At 43.3% G+C, this 19,065-nt stretch overlaps 1 protein-coding gene and 1 non-coding gene across 2 annotated transcripts in view; both read left to right on the forward strand.

Annotated features, from left to right (window-relative positions):
- The first annotated feature begins 682 nt into the window (after positions 1–682).
- Positions 683–845, forward strand: LOC113613286 (U1 spliceosomal RNA). Its single transcript, XR_003430160.1, has one exon. It is a non-coding gene; the product is annotated as a U1 spliceosomal RNA (small nuclear RNA).
- Positions 846–7,347: 6,502 nt separating this feature from the next.
- The window catches only part of MOXD1 (monooxygenase DBH like 1), an 84,239-nt gene continuing 72,521 nt past the window's right edge, over positions 7,348–19,065 (forward strand). Inside the window, exon 1 of the mRNA XM_027086218.1 lies at positions 7,348–7,711. Coding sequence (XP_026942019.1) covers positions 7,448–7,711 — 264 coding nt within the window. The 5' untranslated portion in view covers positions 7,348–7,447. The remainder of the gene's footprint in view (positions 7,712–19,065) is intronic.

Below are 19,065 nucleotides of genomic sequence, written 5' to 3' on the forward strand. Positions count from 1 at the left end.
TGGTCTAAATTACCTAAAAGCCTTCACTCCCTAATGTCACTAGGGGTCATAGAATTAACCTACAATTTGAAAAACAAAATGTGATCATGGCAATTTTCTCTATAACTTTTTGCTGCTGTGAATTCTAAACACTGATTATATACTTGAGGAAGAGAGATTACTCATTTTTTTTCTAAGTTATTCCCTACAAGACACCAACTCTCATTTTATATCACATGAAGTTTAAATTTGCAACATGTTTAGTTTTTCTCTCCTAACACCTGAAAAGTGGAGGAAAAAAATGGATTGACAATTACCATTCTGCCTAACAAGATTAACTGAGTGACTTTAAGTTGTGTCTGAGTGTACGTGTGGAGAGAGAGAGAGGAGAGAGTATAAAAGAGAAATACTATTTTAAAAAGATGACTTACTTTCTTCAATTTCATTCAAAATTTCACTTCCCCTCTTCACCCTCACCATGAATTTTTAACATTAAATTTTTATATGTTCCATTGCCATTGAACCAATCTTAGTATATAGACACTCCTCAAGGAACTCAGTAACCACATACAGTTTTAGAAACTTGTGTCAAGAAAGCTCCAAATATTTGTAGCAAATTGATTACCTGTGAGTTTTTGTTTATTTTATTTATATTCAATAAAAATACTACCAGTAGAGTTGTTTGATAAGAGATGTAAAAAAAATACATACCTGGCAGGGGAGGTACCATGATCTCGAAGGTAGTTTTCCCAGGGGGAGGTTTATCCATTGCCCTTTGGATGTGCTGACCCGTGCGATTTCCCCAAGTGTGGGAAACTTGACTGCATAATTTGTAGCATTTGGGGGACTGTGTTTATGGTTTCCACAGAAAAACAAAGAGGTGTAAAGAAGTTTCTAAGACATGTAACAGTTTATGGTTATTAATAAATATTTAATATTATAAGAAATTTCTTCCTTTACAGTTGAGAGAAGATCCTGTTGTCTTTGCTTTTATAGAAGTTGAAAAACGTTTTTCCCCCAGTTTCCTTCAAATAAGGAGAAAAAAAACACTGACTTCATAAAGTTACTCTAAAGATTAAATGTGACAATTCATGTAACATGCCTGCATCACTTTAATAAACATATTGGTATTATTGTGATGATCGTTATGATTATTATGATTTTACTTCTAAGGCTATCAATACTTGGCTCTCCCCATATCCTCATTTTAAGTTATTCTTTATTCTTTTGGTGTGTCAAGCTCACTGTTGGCATTAGTTTTACCAAATATTAACTTCCATAAACACATGGGAAGGTGAAGAGTAGAGATGAAGAGGTCGTGAATACAGGGAAATTCTCCTCAAGTGTAGGGCTCCCTAGAAATTACCCTCTGGTCATGCTCCTGTGTTCTCATTAATATTAATGGTTTTACTCCTAAGGCTTTTGTGTAATGGCCTGGGGTTTTGATAGGCTCTTTTTGGGCAAACTCTGCTGTAAGTGAGGTGATTGACCAGCAGTTATCTAGTCAATTAACAGTGACAGTCAACCTGATTATTTGTTTTATTTGTTTAATTACCTAAAGAAAAAAAAGATGCCTTTTGAAGACCAAATTGTGTTTATGTAAGGCTAAGTCGATTAATCTTTAATTTCTAAGTTAATTAATCTTTAATTTCTTTAACTTCTAATTTGGGTATTTAAATGTGGAAATTTCCAAAGAACTGAGACTAGAGCTTAGATTTAAAAATGAAAAGAAATAAAATCTTGCAGCATAGGAAATAAACACACACATTTTTCCTTTTTTATTCAAGAATTGATTAGAGAGCTTCAAAACCTAGTTTAACACTCATTCCCAGACTATGTCTTATATTTGCCAGTTTCCACATGGAAAAATAATTGCTAATTATTCCAGTTTTGCGTTTAAGGGAACCTCTTTTCATTATTTATTATGCTTAGTAATGATTGTAATTACTTTCATTATTTTTTTATTTATTATGTTTTAGGCTGCTTTGGGTCTTATTTGCAGCACGCGGGGTCTTCATTGTGGCATGCAGGATCTTTCGTCGCGGTGGCACCCAGGCTTCTCTTTAGCTGTGGCTTGCGGGCTCCAGGGCGCCTGAGCTCAGTAGTTGTGGCGCGCGGGCTTGGGATCTTAGTTCCCCTACCAGGGATGGAACCCGAGTCCCCTGCATTGGAAGGTGGATTCTTTACCACTGGACCACCAGGGAAGTCCCCCATTATGTTTTTTAATAATTACATTTTTATATTTCTAGTCTTTATGTTTTTTCATTATAGTATAGATTTCTTTAATTTTTTTCCAAAACCTCATATGGAATTTTGGAATCAAGTAGTACTGAATCGTCTCATTCATATTCAGTTTTTGAACTTGATGCTGGTTGCTCATTTCGACTAAGTATGTAAACTTTTCTTGAAATTGATGGTTATAGAAGCATAAGCCCATAGAAGCACAAGCATTTAAAATACCAAATCTACTGTATAACCAGAAGGGTAATATCTAAGGAGAATATTACTGTACTCACAATGACTTCTTTCTCCCAACATGTTCACAGAGGTTAAAATTTGGTAAACCAATACCAGTGGTGGACATGAGACATCCAGAAGAATAACTGTTAAGAGGAGGATGTGGGAAGAGCCAAACATTGTTAATTTTGTCAGGCAACCACCTTTCCTACTTGTATCTATTAAAAAATTGTAACTTTGAATAACAATTCACTTCTCTCTAGGACTTACTAGCTTCAGCTGCAAGATGAGAGTATGGACTGCAGGGTCCTTGAGGTTCCTTTCAAGGCAAGTCCTAGGACTAACTCAGCACATTTTATCACCCCTCATTTCTCCTCCCATAATCACTGACAGCTTCAGTTGCTTCACTGCCATAGAAAGTAAATTTAGAGAACATGGTTATTTTTCTTCCTCTAAAGATCACTCTGATAAAGAGCACAATTCCGGGGTCTATTGCTTTCATCGACACCCAAACAACTTTTTAAAAAGGCTTTACAATGCTATAGGCTGAGTGCTGGTATAAATCAATTTCTTCCCTACCACGGTATTGATACACATCATAGTTACTTGTAAACAGAAATTCTAACTAGTGATAAAAAATAAAACAGTATTATTTTTTTCCTCTAAGAAAATTTTACTACTTTTTCTAGTTGAAACAGTTTGATTTCAGAGCGCGGTTTATAGATAATACCGAAGTGCAGGTTTTGCACAGAGAAAGTGGTTTGCTTGTTGTTATCTTCATATGGAGGGATTTTCAAGGCCAACTGGCACATATTTTCAAAGTAACCTCAAGAACTCAGTTAAGCCCATTTCAGTTTTTTAATAATAAAAATAAATGCACTTCTTCGTCCGTGCCACCATCATCATTGGTATCATCCGTTATTAAAATAAGGAGTATAATATTGGACTAATAGCGGATCACGGCATCTGGCTCGTGTGAAAATTAACAGCCCAGCTGAAAGTTTCATGATGATGATCTGGTAGCTTTAAAAATTACTTTTTTATTTTAGTGGATATGAGGTGAGAGCTAAGGAAAGTATGTAGTCAAAAAAAAAAAAAAAAGAAGAAAGAAACCAAAGTTCTATTTTTGGCTTTTCTGCCACTGACTCACAGTATTAACTTGAACCAGTGGCCAACTTTCGTCTACTAACTAAGCCTATCCACACAAGAGGCTTAGTTAACAGATGAAATGAGAAATGCTTCAGCTTCCCTATTTGAATGCTGGAGAACTGCTGAGATCACTTATATAAATATTTTTCTTTGAGCTCCCTAGAAGACAGGAACTTTATAAATATTTAGTTTTATTGTTGCACCTTAGGTACAAGTAGACCGGAAATTATACTCCCATACTTAAGTAAGAAATAACCTATTTCAGATAATCCTGGTTCATACCAAGGACTTTGCATTGGCTTGTTAGGGTCTCTTGAGCTTTCTTTTTTTCCATCCTCCTCCGCCCTTGCAGTTGACAAACGTGGAAATATAAATAAACCTTACACAGCAGCGAGGGTTCCAAGGTAAGGAAGCCCAGCATGGATGCAGACACGCTGGCTGATGGCAAGCTGTGTATCAGAATGGGTAAGGATTCAAAATACACATCACATTTAGAATTCCTGATTGAAAAGTGTGAAAAAATGATTCATTTTTTTAAGAATGAGTAATTTGGTTGAATGTTCTGAACTCAAGAAGGACCTCACTGAATCTCTAGTTTTGTATTTTGTTTCTTTTTTAGATACATGTGTAGAGAAGAAACCTAAAAAATGTGATTGTAACCAGCAGGTTTAGAGTCACTCTGTTTATTTCAAAAGGAGTTTTACAAAAGTAATTCACCTGTTACTTTGCAAATTCTTATTCAACAGGCTCTTCCTTCAAGGTTTTAATGGCACTAGGTTCTGGAATGATGTTCTCGGAATTCATACAAGTGTTATTTTTGGATGGTGGAATTTCAGGTGATTTTTTAAGTTTACTTTCTTATTCATATTTTTTGCATTTCCTGATCATTTGCTTTAAATAAGGAGCAACTATCATTTTTACAAAAACAATAGTTAAAAAAGTAAATTTGAAACCTCTTGCCACTGATTTCATTCTCTTCTCGGCTCTATACCCTGAGTTTTTAATGGACCTGTGATTTCTTCCTGCTTTCCTTACAGATTTAAGACAAGCAGTTGTACAGTAATTAATTTCCCAGCTGGGAAACTGCGACTTGATGCAACTGAGCGGGGAGATGGTATTGATCTAGGAAACTCAGGCAGCTTATAAAGCACACTTAGATAAAATTGTCTCTTTTGTCTTCATTTACTGGGGTGATTCAAGCCAAGGCAGAATGGGTCTCTTGAGGATGAATTATGCTAATGATGTTCTGTTTGTTGACCTAATCTCAATACGATTATATTAGTTTTAATAGTTCTTAAGCACTCAGGGTGTTTTGGATGCAATGCCAGTTACAGACAAGCAAAGGGCAATAACTTCACCCTCAACATGCTGACTTTATGAAAGAATAAAGACCATTTAAGACTTTCTCTTTTGTGTATTCATGTATGGTCTCCTTTTCTATTTTTGCCTCAATACCAGGGCAGAGCAGAACATTCAATCATATCTGGGGGCCAAGCTTTCCCTTCACAGCCCATCTTTGTTAAGAGGATGCTTCCGGGAGGATCTGAAAATGCATCTATTTATTCTTCCTACAAGTATTTATTAAGCACTATTGCATGTTCAGCCATATTCTAGGCAATGTGCTAGAACAAGGAACCAGAATCTGTTCCTGACTTAAAAGGCTCCTGGAGGAAAACAAGCATATGGACAGACACTGAAATGTTAGGGGCGCCATCATGAGGTCTGGACAGAACATTCTATGGGCATGGGTACCACTGTGGAGGGGTCAGTGCAATCTGACGGACACGTGGGAAGAAGGATCAGAAAATACTTCGAAGAATGGAGGGAAGAAAAGGCAAGTGTGGCAGAGTGTGAGCAATCTGAAAAGGCACAGTGATGGGAAACAGCAGGGCTCTCTTTTGAGGATTCTAGAGGCAGCTTTTATGTGTCCGGTTGGAAGTGGGTGAGTGACATGGCAGTGATGGAAGGTAAAGCTAGAACAGTAAACAGGGGTCAGATTCCAGATGTGAATTTGGGATTTATATAACAAACCCCAGGAAGCAGATGTAACCATGTATTCCAGGCTCCTCTATGCTAGGGATAAAAGTGGGGTCACAAAACAGGAAGTTTGCCTTTGATCACTCTGCAGTAATGTAACTCCCCTGAAATGCCTGTGCCTCACATGGTATTAAGACCCACTCTTCTTGGCCTCCATGTCCACCATTTTGTTCCCCTCTCTCCACATTCCCTTTCTCTTCCTGGCCAGAGCAACAGCAGTAGCCATGCCCCTGTGCTTGTATAAATGCAGTTCTAAGGATGCGATTCTTAGTTTGCTGAAGTTGATGTCTGCCCAGGGAGCCCTGTGGTGGCTGGTAGTTCATACTCTCAATGCCTCAGTTCTTTAAAGGCTTCACAGGCTCTTTTATTTCTTGCCTTATCCCAAGGTTTCAACATTGCTCTACTCTGATGGTGGTCTGTTGTCATTGACTAAACCTGTAGACTTCAGTCCCCTCTCTGCTTGGGATGAGTCCCTTCTCAAGCAACTCCCTGAACTCCCTGGTAAACAGATCCGGTGGAAGGTTGCTTTCCAGAATTAGTCAAATATGCCCGAATCTTTGGGAGAGCACAGTTTTGATGCATGGTGGCAACTCTGGAAAAGTTATGGGAAAAGGAATGGCAAGAGAAAATAGGAGCAGGAAAAAACAGGCTGAAACGTGACTCGAAGAGAGAGAATTAATATAAGCAGCTTGTGTGGAGCCTCCAAATCCAAAGGAAATAGTACATATTTGTAGTATTCTTCTTACCCATATTTTTTTAATCTGATATCCTCTTATTTTTATATTTTGTATTATTTGTATTTTATAAGCCACCTTAGAACTCTTTTGAAACATGGCAGAATATAAATAAATGAATAAATAAAGAAGGTAATTTGCAGTTGCCACACGGAATCATTAGCATTCTGAAGACAGGAGTGATGTGGGCAAAGGTAGAGACAAAAACACTTTTTGATAAACATGACTAGGGCCAGAACTTGAAAGAGCAGGAAACGAGGATATCAAATTAAAATCTAACTCCCAAATGATGCTTCAACCCTGACCTATTTGCTGATGGCAGAGTGGTTTGGCAGAATTTTGTCCCCTCAAGACCAAACCAAATCAAACAAAAACCAGGCAGAAGGAGGCAAGCCTGAAGGTGCTGACTCCTGCCGTCAGGAACCAGATCTCCCCAGACTCAATGAAAGGGTGAGAGAGATGCGCTAGACGAGGTGAACCGTGTTGCCGGCGGGGTAGAGGCATCGCTGTGTACAATGGTTTCGGAAAATCGACAGCAGCGAATACCGAAATATTAAGCGGTTAACCCTGGACGGGACTTTCTCTTACTTGCCCTCCAGCAAACCCAGCGTTATCCCTTTGATTACTCGGGTCCTCCCCTCCTCGGTTAAGCTAAACTTACCCTCTGTCGGCAATTCCTTATTCTTTCCCCTGGGATCCCCACCCCCTGGTCCCCAAGACGTGCTCACTCTCCCCGCTCCTTTTCCCTCTGCCCCCGACCCCCTTGCCTCGGCTTCCACCTCCTTCTTTCTCCTTCCAGGACGTCCGTCGCTCAGCTCCCCACTGAATCCCACCTCGGGGACCAAAGCAGGGGCGCGGGGTGGCAGATGGATGGTCGGCAAGGGCGGGACGCAGCTGGAATCGGCGGGACCCGGGCCGACGGGCTGGCGGGCCGCCCGGGCCTGGGAGGGAGAGCGGGACGGTCCGGCCCCTCCCGGCGGGCGGGACGGGGGGCGGTGCCCAGCCGCCAGCTCTCGGCCGCCGCTCGGCGTGCGCCCACCGCGTTCCAGGCGGCGGGAACCCAGGTGCCGCCAGGCGGGACGCGCCCGAGGATGTGCCGCTGGCCGCTGCTCCTGCTGTGCGGCCTGCTGCCCGGCGCGGCGGCGGGGGGCTCGGGCCGGCCCTTCCCGCACCGCACCCTCCTCGACTCGGAGGGCAAGTACTGGCTGAGCTGGGGCCCGCGGGGCAGCCGGCTAGCCTTCCGCCTCGAGGTGCGCACCGCCGGCTACGTGGGCTTCGGCTTCTCGCCCACCGGGACCATGGCCGCGGCCGACATCGTCGTGGGCGGCGTGCTCCGCGGGCGGCCCTACCTCCAGGTAAGCGCGTCCCCTCTCGGAGCCGCCCCGCCGCGCCCCGGCCGGTCCCGACCCCGGGCCACCCGGCTTTCCCTCCGTCCGAGACTGGACGCCGTCGCGCCCCGCCGCCCCGCCGCCCCGCCGCCCCTGCCCGGCACCCGTTTGCCTTCGCCGTCCGCTCCTGTAGCCTCCGGCGCCCAGGTTTCACCGCTGAGCACGGTGACCCCAGGCAGCTTTTCGTCTCTGAGCACTTTCCTGTCCCCAGCGCCCCATTTAATACATCCCCCAGGTACACACCTGCCACGCACCCCCCCTTCATCCCTCACAGGAAAGGAGAGGGACCCCGGCTTTGGGGGCCTAACGAGACAGCTCTCAGGGTTGAAGGGACCAGAGAGCCGTAGCATTTGCTGTCTTGCTATCGAGGGTCGGGGATCTCAGAACTTCCCACATCTCGGCTATTCTGAAGCCTCCTGGCTCGCGGGCTGGGTCAGCTACCTTACCCGAGAGATGAATGAAAGGTCCCCAAGAATCGCTAGGAGTTTGCTATTCTGAGAGCCGTTTAGGAAGCCGCAAAACCTCCAAAACCTGGAGTCCCCAGGCAAAACCCCCTATTAAGTGGCAAAACTTTTCACTTACTTTAATAGCAAACAAAATCAATTTGACAGCTACAGTTTTGCTTTGAAAGAGCCCGAGTAGAGTCGTTGCCTGTTCACAGATGTTTTTATGAATAGGAATTTTTTTTTTTTTTAAATTATGAGATGACCAGAATGATTAGGTAGGTAAGTTTTCTGGACATCTTTGTTCGATCTTGACCGACATTTGGACACTTCTCCACGACGACATAACATCGTGGTAAATATAGTGTTGCTTATCAAAGTTCATCCAAAAATGCTGACCATTGCCAAAAGTCTCTTGATGCAGATGAAAACTAGTTGCTCTGGCATTGTGTTAAGGTTTTGATGATGTTAAAATCGATGTGCACGATGGATTTCAAAGAGCATTTCTCAGTAATTTTATTTCTGACTTCTAAGTTTGATTTCCACAACATTCTGCAATTGATTTTGAACGCTAATTTTGGCATTGGCCTTTTAACTCCGGCTAGAAATTAAAAAAAAATGACAGCAATAAAAACTTTAAAACCATTCTGTTGTCTATATTTTCATAAATTAGTCCTTTCCTCCCCAAAATAAGGACAACTCCAAGAAAGTAAAGTTATATGAGGATTACACTCTGTTGAAGTCACTGATGTATAAATTTTCTCCTTCTGGAGCATCTCAGACATTAAATTTGTAAACCAAGAATTTGACCCCAAACACAGGCCTCACTAGCTGAATAACTTAGCTCTCTTCTGATATGAAGTAGACAATACCTTATTTAAACACCTGTTGAGTCACATCTTTTTGTTCGTTTGTCTGTTTGGTTTTTTAGGGTGGGGAGAGTCAAATGCCCCTTAACTATCCTTGCAAGTTTTGTTGAAGGGTGCAAGTCTTACTATAGTGATATCATAAAACAGAGCATGTATACTTTAAAAGATAACTTGATATTGATTTCCCCAGAAGAGTAGCAGTTCTAGAAAGCCCATCCAATTTGATATCAAATGAAAGACTAAGAGTAGAATTGTTTCAACATGCCATAATGGGCACACCACTAACACAGGGTTTGTTAACTACAGTATTTTCACACTGCTGGTGGTTCTTCATAAAGATCACATAAGAATTAATTAAGTGCTCTTTAGATGGGTTTTGAAACATAGAACTTTTCTTAAAGTGATTACTGAACACATATCACTATGAAATAAGCCTTGGAAATGGATCCTTTCCCAATATATTTAATGAGCACGAAGTAGGACTTTCCCCTGTTTTTATTCCTAAGGAGATGAAATCTTTATTTTCGTGTATGAAGGATCACCATTTTCATAGTTGACTGACATCCTTTACTATTCCATGTTTTTAAGCATCCCATTCATTTTAGGACATATAATATAAAATAAAAATTATGCTTATCAGTTAAGGAGAAAGAAAATTTATTAAAAACTTCTTCAATAAAATGAAAGACCCCAGACACTAAAAATAAAAAGAAATGTATCAGTTCCAGCTGGATCATCCAGGCTGGGTGATTCCATTTCCCAACTCTTGAAATTGTATCTTCCCCCTAGAAACTATTGATTTGAGATTCTTCATGCAATGGTGTGATAAGGGTATCCTCAGCAACTATACCAAAAAGTAAATAGGGTTGTTAAACATTGTGTATGTGATTCCACTAGTAGACTGAATTTTGTGTAATTTTACTCCCAATAAGAACAAATTTTGGGGCTTCCCTGGTGGCGCAGTGGTTGAGAGTCCGCCTGCCGATGCAGGGGACACGGGTTCGTGCCCCGGTCCGGGAAGATCCCGCATGCTGCAGAGCGGCTGGGCCCGTGAGCCATGGCCGCTGAGCCTGCGCGTCCGGAGCCTGTGCTCCGCAACGGGAGAGGCCACAACAGTGAGAGGCCCACATACCGCAAAAAAAAAAAAAAAAACAAATTTTGCATGAAACAATACAACAAAAAGCATTGGCTTCTGGGGCACAATGTAGGATGGCATCAGAGTGTATGATAACAACCTAAGTTGACATCCTAGTCACCTCCCCTTGTGGCTATTTTCTATATATTTTATTTCATCCTTTCTTATTTAATTAAAAAAAACTTGACCTTTACATATTTTTTATTCTTTTAGTATTATGACTTTTAATAATGATGATTATTAAACTCAGTTTATTATTAAACTGGTGACCTTAAACTCCTCTTTTCAATAGAATGTTAACTCCTGGATAACTATTTAAGAATAAATCCTAACCAGCCAGGCAGAGAATTGTCGTTGAAACAGATGTCATAAACCCAAACTCATGTAGAGGTCAAGCAGCAAATGTAAGAGTGACAAGTCTTGAGTGGAACAGGCAGGATTGTAATGCAGCAGAGTAGAGGGGAGAGAAGAAACCCAAGTTTTTGCATGTGAATTACTGTTATGTAGAAATGCAAATCGAGTACTGCCAGATCTTCCGTTTGTTTTTGTTTTTTTGAGAGAAGAAACTTTTTTAAAAAATTTATTTATTTAACTTATTTATTCTTGGCTGCGGTCTTCATTGCTGCGCGTGGACTTTCTCTAGTTGCGGTGAGCGCGGGCTGCTCTTCCTTGAGGTACGCAGGCTTCTTATTGTGGTGGCTTTTCTTGTTGCGCAACCCGGGCTCTAGGTGCGCGGGCTTCAGTAGTTGTAGCATGCAGACTCAGTTGTTGTGGCTCACGGGCTCTAGAGCGCAGGCTCAGTAGTTGTGGCGCACGGGCTTAGCTGCTCCGCGGCATGTGGGATCTTCCCGGACCACGGCTTGAACCTGTGCCCCCTGCATTGGCAGGCAGATTCTTAACCCCTGCACCACCAGGGAAGTCCCAAGAGAAGAAAGATTTTTAGTCTGTGTGTGTGTATAAGTAAAACCTTCTGATTGGTAAATAGCAGCCACAATTCAAAGTTGTACAAAGCACCCTGTAGTGCGCACGTACATACACAATTTCAGTTGAGATATATCCCATGGACAGCTTCATCTGGGACCAAGAGGAAAAGAAGCTAAAGTTAATAAAGAATCAACCCAAATTATGAAAATCCAGAAAAGGCAGAGACGCAGGTCCCATTTCTCTTCAGGCCAGATTTATTCTGTGTCAAGAAACGTCCAGCGGGGACCTTGCCCCTTCTTTTGGTTGTCTGTCATTGTGTAACGAAGCACCCCGTACCACAGTGGCTTATTTTGCTCACAAAGCTGCAATCTGAGCAGGACTTGGTGGTGACAGGTCTTCTTTGCTCCACGTGGTGTCAGCTCCAAGGTGAGTGCTTGAGTCACCTGGAGGCTCTCTCACTGGTTTGTCTGACAGGCAATGGATGCTGGCTGTTGGCTGGACCTCCGCCGGTACTGTGTCGGGAACGTGGCCTCTCCATGTAGCTGCCTGGCTTCCTCCCAGCAGAGTGGCTGGGTCCCAAGAGTGAACATCTGGAGAGGCCCAGGTGGAAACTGGATGGCCCTTTATAATTTAGCCATGGAATGACGGACTGTGTCTTCTGCTGTAGTCACAGCCCCACTGGATTGAAGAGAGAATGTAGATGCCACCTCAACCTCATGCTGGGAGGTCACATGGGAGGGGAAGATATTAGTGTGGCCATCTTCGGAAAGTCCACGCAGCCACACCCATCGTCACCAACTTGCCAGTTCCCTTCCACCACCGCTTCTGAGTACCTGTCACCATGTAGTCACCCTCTCTTGACACTGCTCGGTTTGGGAGGCAAGTGCTTACTTTTTCACCTCTTTCCTTACCCCCCCCTTCACACACACACACACACACACACACACACACACACGCGCGCGCGCGCGTGCGCCTGCACCTGCGTGACTCACAAGAAGTTAGTGAATGGTTAGCCTCCCAGTCCCCATTCCTCCCACCCCTCCCCCCAGAAAAAGAGTTCTAAACCTCCACAAACCCACATTTTTCAGTGGTTGCCCATCACTAATTCAGGGCTGGACCCAATGAGACTGTCTCCGGAGGGCAGCGCGACATTTGCTTGTAGAGTCGTGGAGTGAAAAATCAGATTTTGATTTCCTTGCCTCAAGGCAGTATACTGGCTTGGACATCCTTAAAACCACACCCAGAGATGAGGTATTGTGGAAATTTGCCCTGCCCGTTTTGTAACCCTCCGACCCCGTCTGGAGATATTTCTTCAAATGTTGTATAACCAGGTACCATCAAAATGGTAAAGAAAAGAGAGAAACGCAGTTGTGAAGTAGAGCCCGTGCCAGTGTGCCCTGTTGGGTAAGTTGCTCTGGATCGGGTTACACTTGGGGACACGTTACCCCTGGGATGCTGCTGAGGTCAGTTTCAGAGACAGTGTGTTTCACAGAACAGCCAGGGCTGGGGGTGGGAAGCGGTCTTTCCTCTTGCCTCGGCTTTGGAAAGCCTCACTATTTTGTCTCAATGAATTAACTCAACTCTCACTTCCCTGATGCACTCAGATTCGTGTCCTTTCCTTGTACTTTGCCCCTTTTTGACACAGAGTGATCCCACCCCGACCCAAGCCACTTAGCAACTGTGAGTCTCCATTTGGGGGAAGTAATCCGGGTTGATGAATGCCTAGCTTGTGTGAGTTGGAGAAGAGGGCAGCATTGTCAGATGTGCCTGTTGAATTTGCACAAAAATGGATTCACTCTTCCTTTGGGGGTGTAAATCGCTGGGGAATGGAGGCTGAAACCTATGTCATCATTTGTTACAGCCTTGCTGGTTGGCCCTTGCTAGGACTGAAACTTTTCTGTGATGAGAAGGAAGTCTTCAGCAGCGGGGTAATTGCTGCAGGGCTGCTCCCTGAGGAAATGTTCGGAAATTATGCTGTGATTTGAAATCACAGAGAACAGTGAGCATTCTTTGTGGTTAACGATGTGCTCCTTTTAAGTGCACCGGGGCCAACGGCAACAAAGAAATGTTTGGAAAGCAAATTGAAAAGCTGTAAGGGAAAGGCGAAGAGAGTGTGCAACCCTGACACAGCTCAGCTGGGGCTTTGTTAAGAGATATTTATAAATCTTCAAATTATGTCCTCTCCCCCCCCACCATCAATTTCCAGATGATGAAGGGACCTCTCCAAGCTTCATGCTTTGTGCATTAGTAATAAGTACACATGCACCAATGTAAGCTGGAACAGCAACACACCAGGATACTCTTCAGCTGTGTGGTTCTCCCTGGAAGAGCAGATGATTTCATAGCGCCAGCCTGAGGAAAGGGCAGAGTAAGAGCGAAGAGAACAGTGCACCTGAATTGACCATCAAGGTTTAAGACTTCAGGCAACCAACAGCCTATTTCTGGATTCTTGGAAGGAGAGGCAAGAATCCACTTCAAAGAAAGTGAATGGTGGTTTATTAATTCATCATTTGTAATAGAGCCTTATTAAAATAAAGTTGCTGGCAAAAGGAATGAATTCATTATATATCATGTTTCTGGAAATGTTTGATCCATATGTAAAAACAAAAAACAAAAAACACCTCTGTCTATGGATGCCTCACAATGCTGCTTATTGTAACTTTTTTTTCTTTATTTTATTTTATTTTATTTTATTTTGGCAGTACGCGGGCCTCTCCCGTTGCGGAGCACAGGCTCCGGACGCGTAAGCTCAGCGGCCATGGCTCACGGGCCCAGCCGCTCCGCGGCACGTGGGATCTTCCCGGACCGGGACACGAATCCGTGTCCCCTGCATCGGCAGGCGGACTCTCAACCAATGCGCCACAGGGGAAGCCCTGCTTATTGTAACTTTTAAAAAATAATTAGTACAGAACTTTTTTTTTTGTGGTAAATATTTTTTGTTTATTGAAGTATAGTTGATTTACAATATTGTGTTAGTTTCAGGTGTAAAGGGATGCAGTTATATATACATTCTTTTTTTATATTCTTTTCCATTATGGTTTATCACAGGATATTGAATATGGTTCCCTGTGCTCTACAGTAGGACCTTGTTGTTTATCCATCCTGTCTATAATGGTTTACACCTGCTGACCCCAGCCTCCCACTCCATCCCTCCCTGCAACCCCCCCACCTTGGCAACCATAAGTCTGTTCTCTGTGTCCATGAGTCTGTTTCTGTTTTGTAGGTAAGTTCGTTTGTGTCATATTTTAGATGCCACATAAAAGTGGTATCATAAGGTATTTGTCTTTGTCTGACTTACTTTACTTTGTATGATAATCTCTGGGTTCATCCATGTTGCTGCAGATGGCATTATTTCATTCATTTTTAAGGCCGAGTAATATTCCATTGTATCTGTATATACCACATTTTCTTTATCCATTCATCTGTCAATGGATATTTAGGTTGCTTCCATGTCTTGGCTATTGTAAATGGTGCTGCTATGAACACAGGGGCGCATGTATCTTTTCAAATTATAGTTTTGTCCGGGTATATGCTCAGGAGTGGGATTGCTGGATCATATGGTAGTTCTATTTTTAGTTGTTTAAGGATCCTCCGTACTGTTCTCCATAATGGCTGCACCAACTTACATCCCCACCAACAGTGTAGGAGGGTTCCCTTTTCTCCACACCCTCTCCAGCATGTTATTTGTAGACGTTTTAACGATGGCCATTCTGACGGGTGTGAGGTGGTAGCTCATTGTAGTTTTGATTTGCATTTCTCTAGGAATTAGTGACGTTGAGCATCTTTTCACGTGCCTGTTGGCCATCTGTATGTCTTCTTTGGAGAAATGTCTATTTAGGTCTTCTGCCCATTTTTTGATTGGGATGTTTGTTTTGTTGTTGGTGGCAGTATGATTAAAAATTGAGCTGTAACCCAAGTGAACTCTTTGGGGTCCTCAAAAAAATGTTCAGATTGTACAGGGGTCCCGAGATGGAAATGCTGGCATGTCACTGGTGTCTGTCAGTCAGGCAAGGGATGCGTGATGAGCCGAGTGGCTCATCCAGTGAAAGTGCCCCACGCACAGTTCAGTTCAACCTCTTTTTCCCCTATTGTTATTTTTTTCCTTTGTGTGGGTTCCCGGGAGTGGAGTTTCCAGATTAAGAAGCAAAAAGGCTTTGGAAGCTCCCCACTCCAACTTATAATTACATATTTAAACATTTTTAAATTTTATTTTAATTTTTTTCTGGCCATGCTGCAGAGCTTATGGGATCTTAGTTCACCAATCGGGGATTGAACCCGGGCCCTCAGCAGTGAAAGCACCGAGTCCTAACCACTGGACCGCCAGGGCATTCCCTAAACATTTTTTTTTAAACTGTGGTAAATTATATGTAACATAAAATTTACTGTCTTAACCATTTTTAATCGTATCTTCCCAAACTGAAACTCTGTCCCCATTAACCACTCAGCCCCCCATCCCCCTCCCCAGCCCCAGGCAACCACGAACCCATGCTCTGTGTCTGTGGATCTGCCAGTTCTGGACGTTTCCCATCAATGGGATCACACACTCTGTGTCTGGCTTCTCTCACTGAGCATCGTGTTCTCAGGGTCCATCCATGTGGTAGCAAGGGTCAGGGCTTCACCCTTTTCGTGGCTGAGGGACGTCCCCATGTGTGGAGGGACATGGTGTGTTTCTCCATCATCTGGTGATGGACACTAAGGCTGTTTCCACCTTCTGTGCTGCTGTGCACACACACGTACAGGTTCGCTTTGGAAGTTTGTAGGTTTGTGTTGCTAAGCCCCTTCCCCTGGCTGGTCCCCACTGGCATGCTCTTCAGCAAAACTGCCTCATTGATCCCAGGTCCCGAGGATGATCCTGTTGCTGAACGAGCGGGAAGGGCTGCATGTGTTTGGGTTCCTGTAGGTTCTTTCCCTTCTGCTCCCGCTGACCACTTACTCTTCCAGGGCCACGGCGGTGAAGACTAGGTCCTCTGCGGGTGCCCCCCGCACGTCTTCCAGGATCTGCTCCACCGTGGGGGGCGCCAGGTGGGTGGGCAGCACCACGCGCTTCTTGGCCTTGGGGCCCATCCCTGGCGGCAAGACTTCAGCCACAACCGCGGCCCAGTGGCCACTAGTACAGAACTTTTAAACACAGAATATTTCTCCAGGAAACCTCGTCCCAATCTATGTCTTTTTAACTTGTTAAATTTTAAAATAGACTGGGAAAAAAAAGCTTCACATTAGGACAACATACAGCACACACATAAGCAGAGAATTCTACAAAAATAAAAATAACTTCAAATATATCACTTTTTGTTAACTGTAAAAATGGGATTATATATGGGCGCTGTGCAAATAATGTATAGACCAAATTTAATTTCCTACTGAGGTCTTTTGTCGTCATTGAATGTAGCCAAAAATTATGAGAAAATCTTTAAACAATGTTTGCTTTTACAAGTTAAATGTTGATGTTTTGGGCATTTACTTGCTGCTCGTAAGAGCTCAGAGTTCAGTTGATTCCCCTTAAATTTCCTAAACCACCAATTTTACGGTTAAGAAACTAGGCCTTAGGTACCTATTAAACGACTTGTTGGAGGCCATACAGATCAGTAGCCTGGATTCATTTCCTCTCAGTCCTGGTTTGGTGGTCTTTCTTCTCCTACAAGCAACTGGTAGCTTACATAAAAACATATTAACAGTTTTCTTCCTCAATAGTGAAAAACATGTTAATAAAATGCATTTTTAAGAAGTGATAAAATCATAGTATCTCTCTCACTACTTTTGTTGTACTATGAATGTCATAGATATACATTTCTATGATGTGATTTTTCATTCATGGAGTTCTTGGGTTGTTTTTCGGCTGTGTAGGGTCTCAGTTGCGGCATGCGGAGTCTTCGTTGAGGTGTGTGGGATCTTTCGTTGTGGTAGCGGGCTTCTCTCTAGTTGTGACGTGGGTTTTCTCTTCTCTAGTTGTGGCGCACAGGCTCCAGGGTGCGTGGGCTCTGTAGTTGGTGGCACGTGGGCTCTAGTTGAGGTGCACGGGCTTAGTTGGCCCGCAGCGTGTGGGATATTAGTTCCCTGACCAGGGATGGAACCCTTGTCCCCTGCACTGGAAGGCGGATTCTTTACCACTGGACCACCAGGGAAGTCCCTCGTGGAGTTCTTAATATATGCCATACCTTATGATAAGTCCTTAAAGTGTGTTATCTCATGTAATTCTCACAATAGCCCTATAAGGTCAATATCTTATTTCTCCCATTTTGTAGATGTATAAGCCTGAGGCTCCAGGCCACACAGCATGAGAATCATTTGGGACTTGCATATGACTGTTTTAGTAAAGTACTCACTGATAGGCAGAGAATGTTAGAATGTTCATTCGTTCACTTGACCAATATTTATGGAAGGTTTATTGAACAGTTCTAGATGCTGGGGATATAGCATTTAGTGGGAGGAAATCAGTGGTATCAGGGGGTTCACATTTTGATGGGGGATAAACAAACAAGCAACAAAAATATCAGAAAGTGGTAACTGCTGTGCAGAGAATTAAAATAGGGTGACGTGATAAGGAACAACAGTGTGGCTGCTTTAGACTGGGATGCTTAGAATCAAAACACGAAGGAAAACAAATATCCCAAGTTTAAAGGTTGTCTTTCAAGATTAACCATAGTGTTTACAATTCAAAATATCATATACTATGAAGAAGATTATCTGGCATGGGCATCAAAGGACTCAGTAGACCTTGAATATAGGAGACTGCCTACCTGGAGGAAATATAATTAACGTGTCTGAACCGCATGAGCTCTCTTTTCCATTTCTGTGGCATTGTCACACAGATGTTTAGTAAGCTCAACTAGAGTCTTTCAGGCTTTGATCTAGAGACTCGGTGATTTTATTTTATTTTATTATTTTGTTTTGCGGTACGCGGGCCTCTCACTGCCGTGGCCTCTCCCGTTGCGGAGCACAGGCTCCGGACGCGCAGACTCAGCGGCCATGGCTCACGGGCCCAGCCGCTCCGCGGCATGTGGGATCTTCCCGGACCGGGGCACGAACCCGTGTCCCCTGCATCGGCAGGCGGACTCTCAACCACTGTGCCACCAGGGAAGCCCAGACTCAGTGATTTTATAGGAGTTTCTTTCTTAATACCAGGTATGAATGTTTTTCTCTTATACTCTGTGTTCTTTCTCGTCTTCAATAATACGAGAGAGCTAAAGGACTTTGAGAAGCTAGAGCAACAAAACCACACGCGTCTGGGGAAGATTTCCATCTTTCAGGCAATTTTTAGACTAAAACTTGGAAGTCTCAGTTTCTTAGATACAACTAAATTGCTACCATTTTTCCCCCTGCAAACTTCATGCACAGAAACCCACTCATACAAGGAAGTTCTTGGTAGATGAAACCATGTAGAAGCAAGGCCTCTGGTACTTTGGACATCCAGATCCCTTTGGGCAGGGCCAAGTTGGATCTGTGCTACGGTGGACTGGAATCCAGTGGTGAGCAGGCAGAGCTAATGGAAGACTGAGAACTGGGAAAGACACTTCCTTCATCAGAAATTCCCAAATTTGCGCATTAGAATCACCAGGGCATCTTTTAAAACTTTCACCATCCAGGCAACCCCCATCCCTCCTAATCTCTGTGGGGTGGTGGACACAGGCATTAATATATTTTAAAGTTTCTTAATTGACTCTGTGAAGGCAATTCTGAAATGTGCAGACGAGTTCGGGAACTACTGACCTTATGTGGTTAGGCTCTTTGATCAGAATCGGGTGACCCCTGTGTGGTCCACCTATAGAAGCTTGGAAGGTTCCAGGCACCGGGCATGGGGACGCATAGCAGGATTCTGGACAAAGCAATTCAGAGTGACCACTTGATGTTTGAAGCAAGGGCAAACATATGCTTAGATATTTAAGATGATTTTGTAAAGTAGAAAAATAAAGTGGGTTTTTCTAGAATTGAAACACTTCTGAAATGTTCAAC

This window comes from Aethalodelphis obliquidens, unplaced genomic scaffold (assembly GCF_003676395.1).
Source record: "Aethalodelphis obliquidens isolate GAN/ISIS:26980383/991018 unplaced genomic scaffold, ASM367639v1 scaffold3, whole genome shotgun sequence".
Taxonomy (NCBI): Eukaryota; Metazoa; Chordata; class Mammalia; order Artiodactyla; family Delphinidae; genus Aethalodelphis; species Aethalodelphis obliquidens.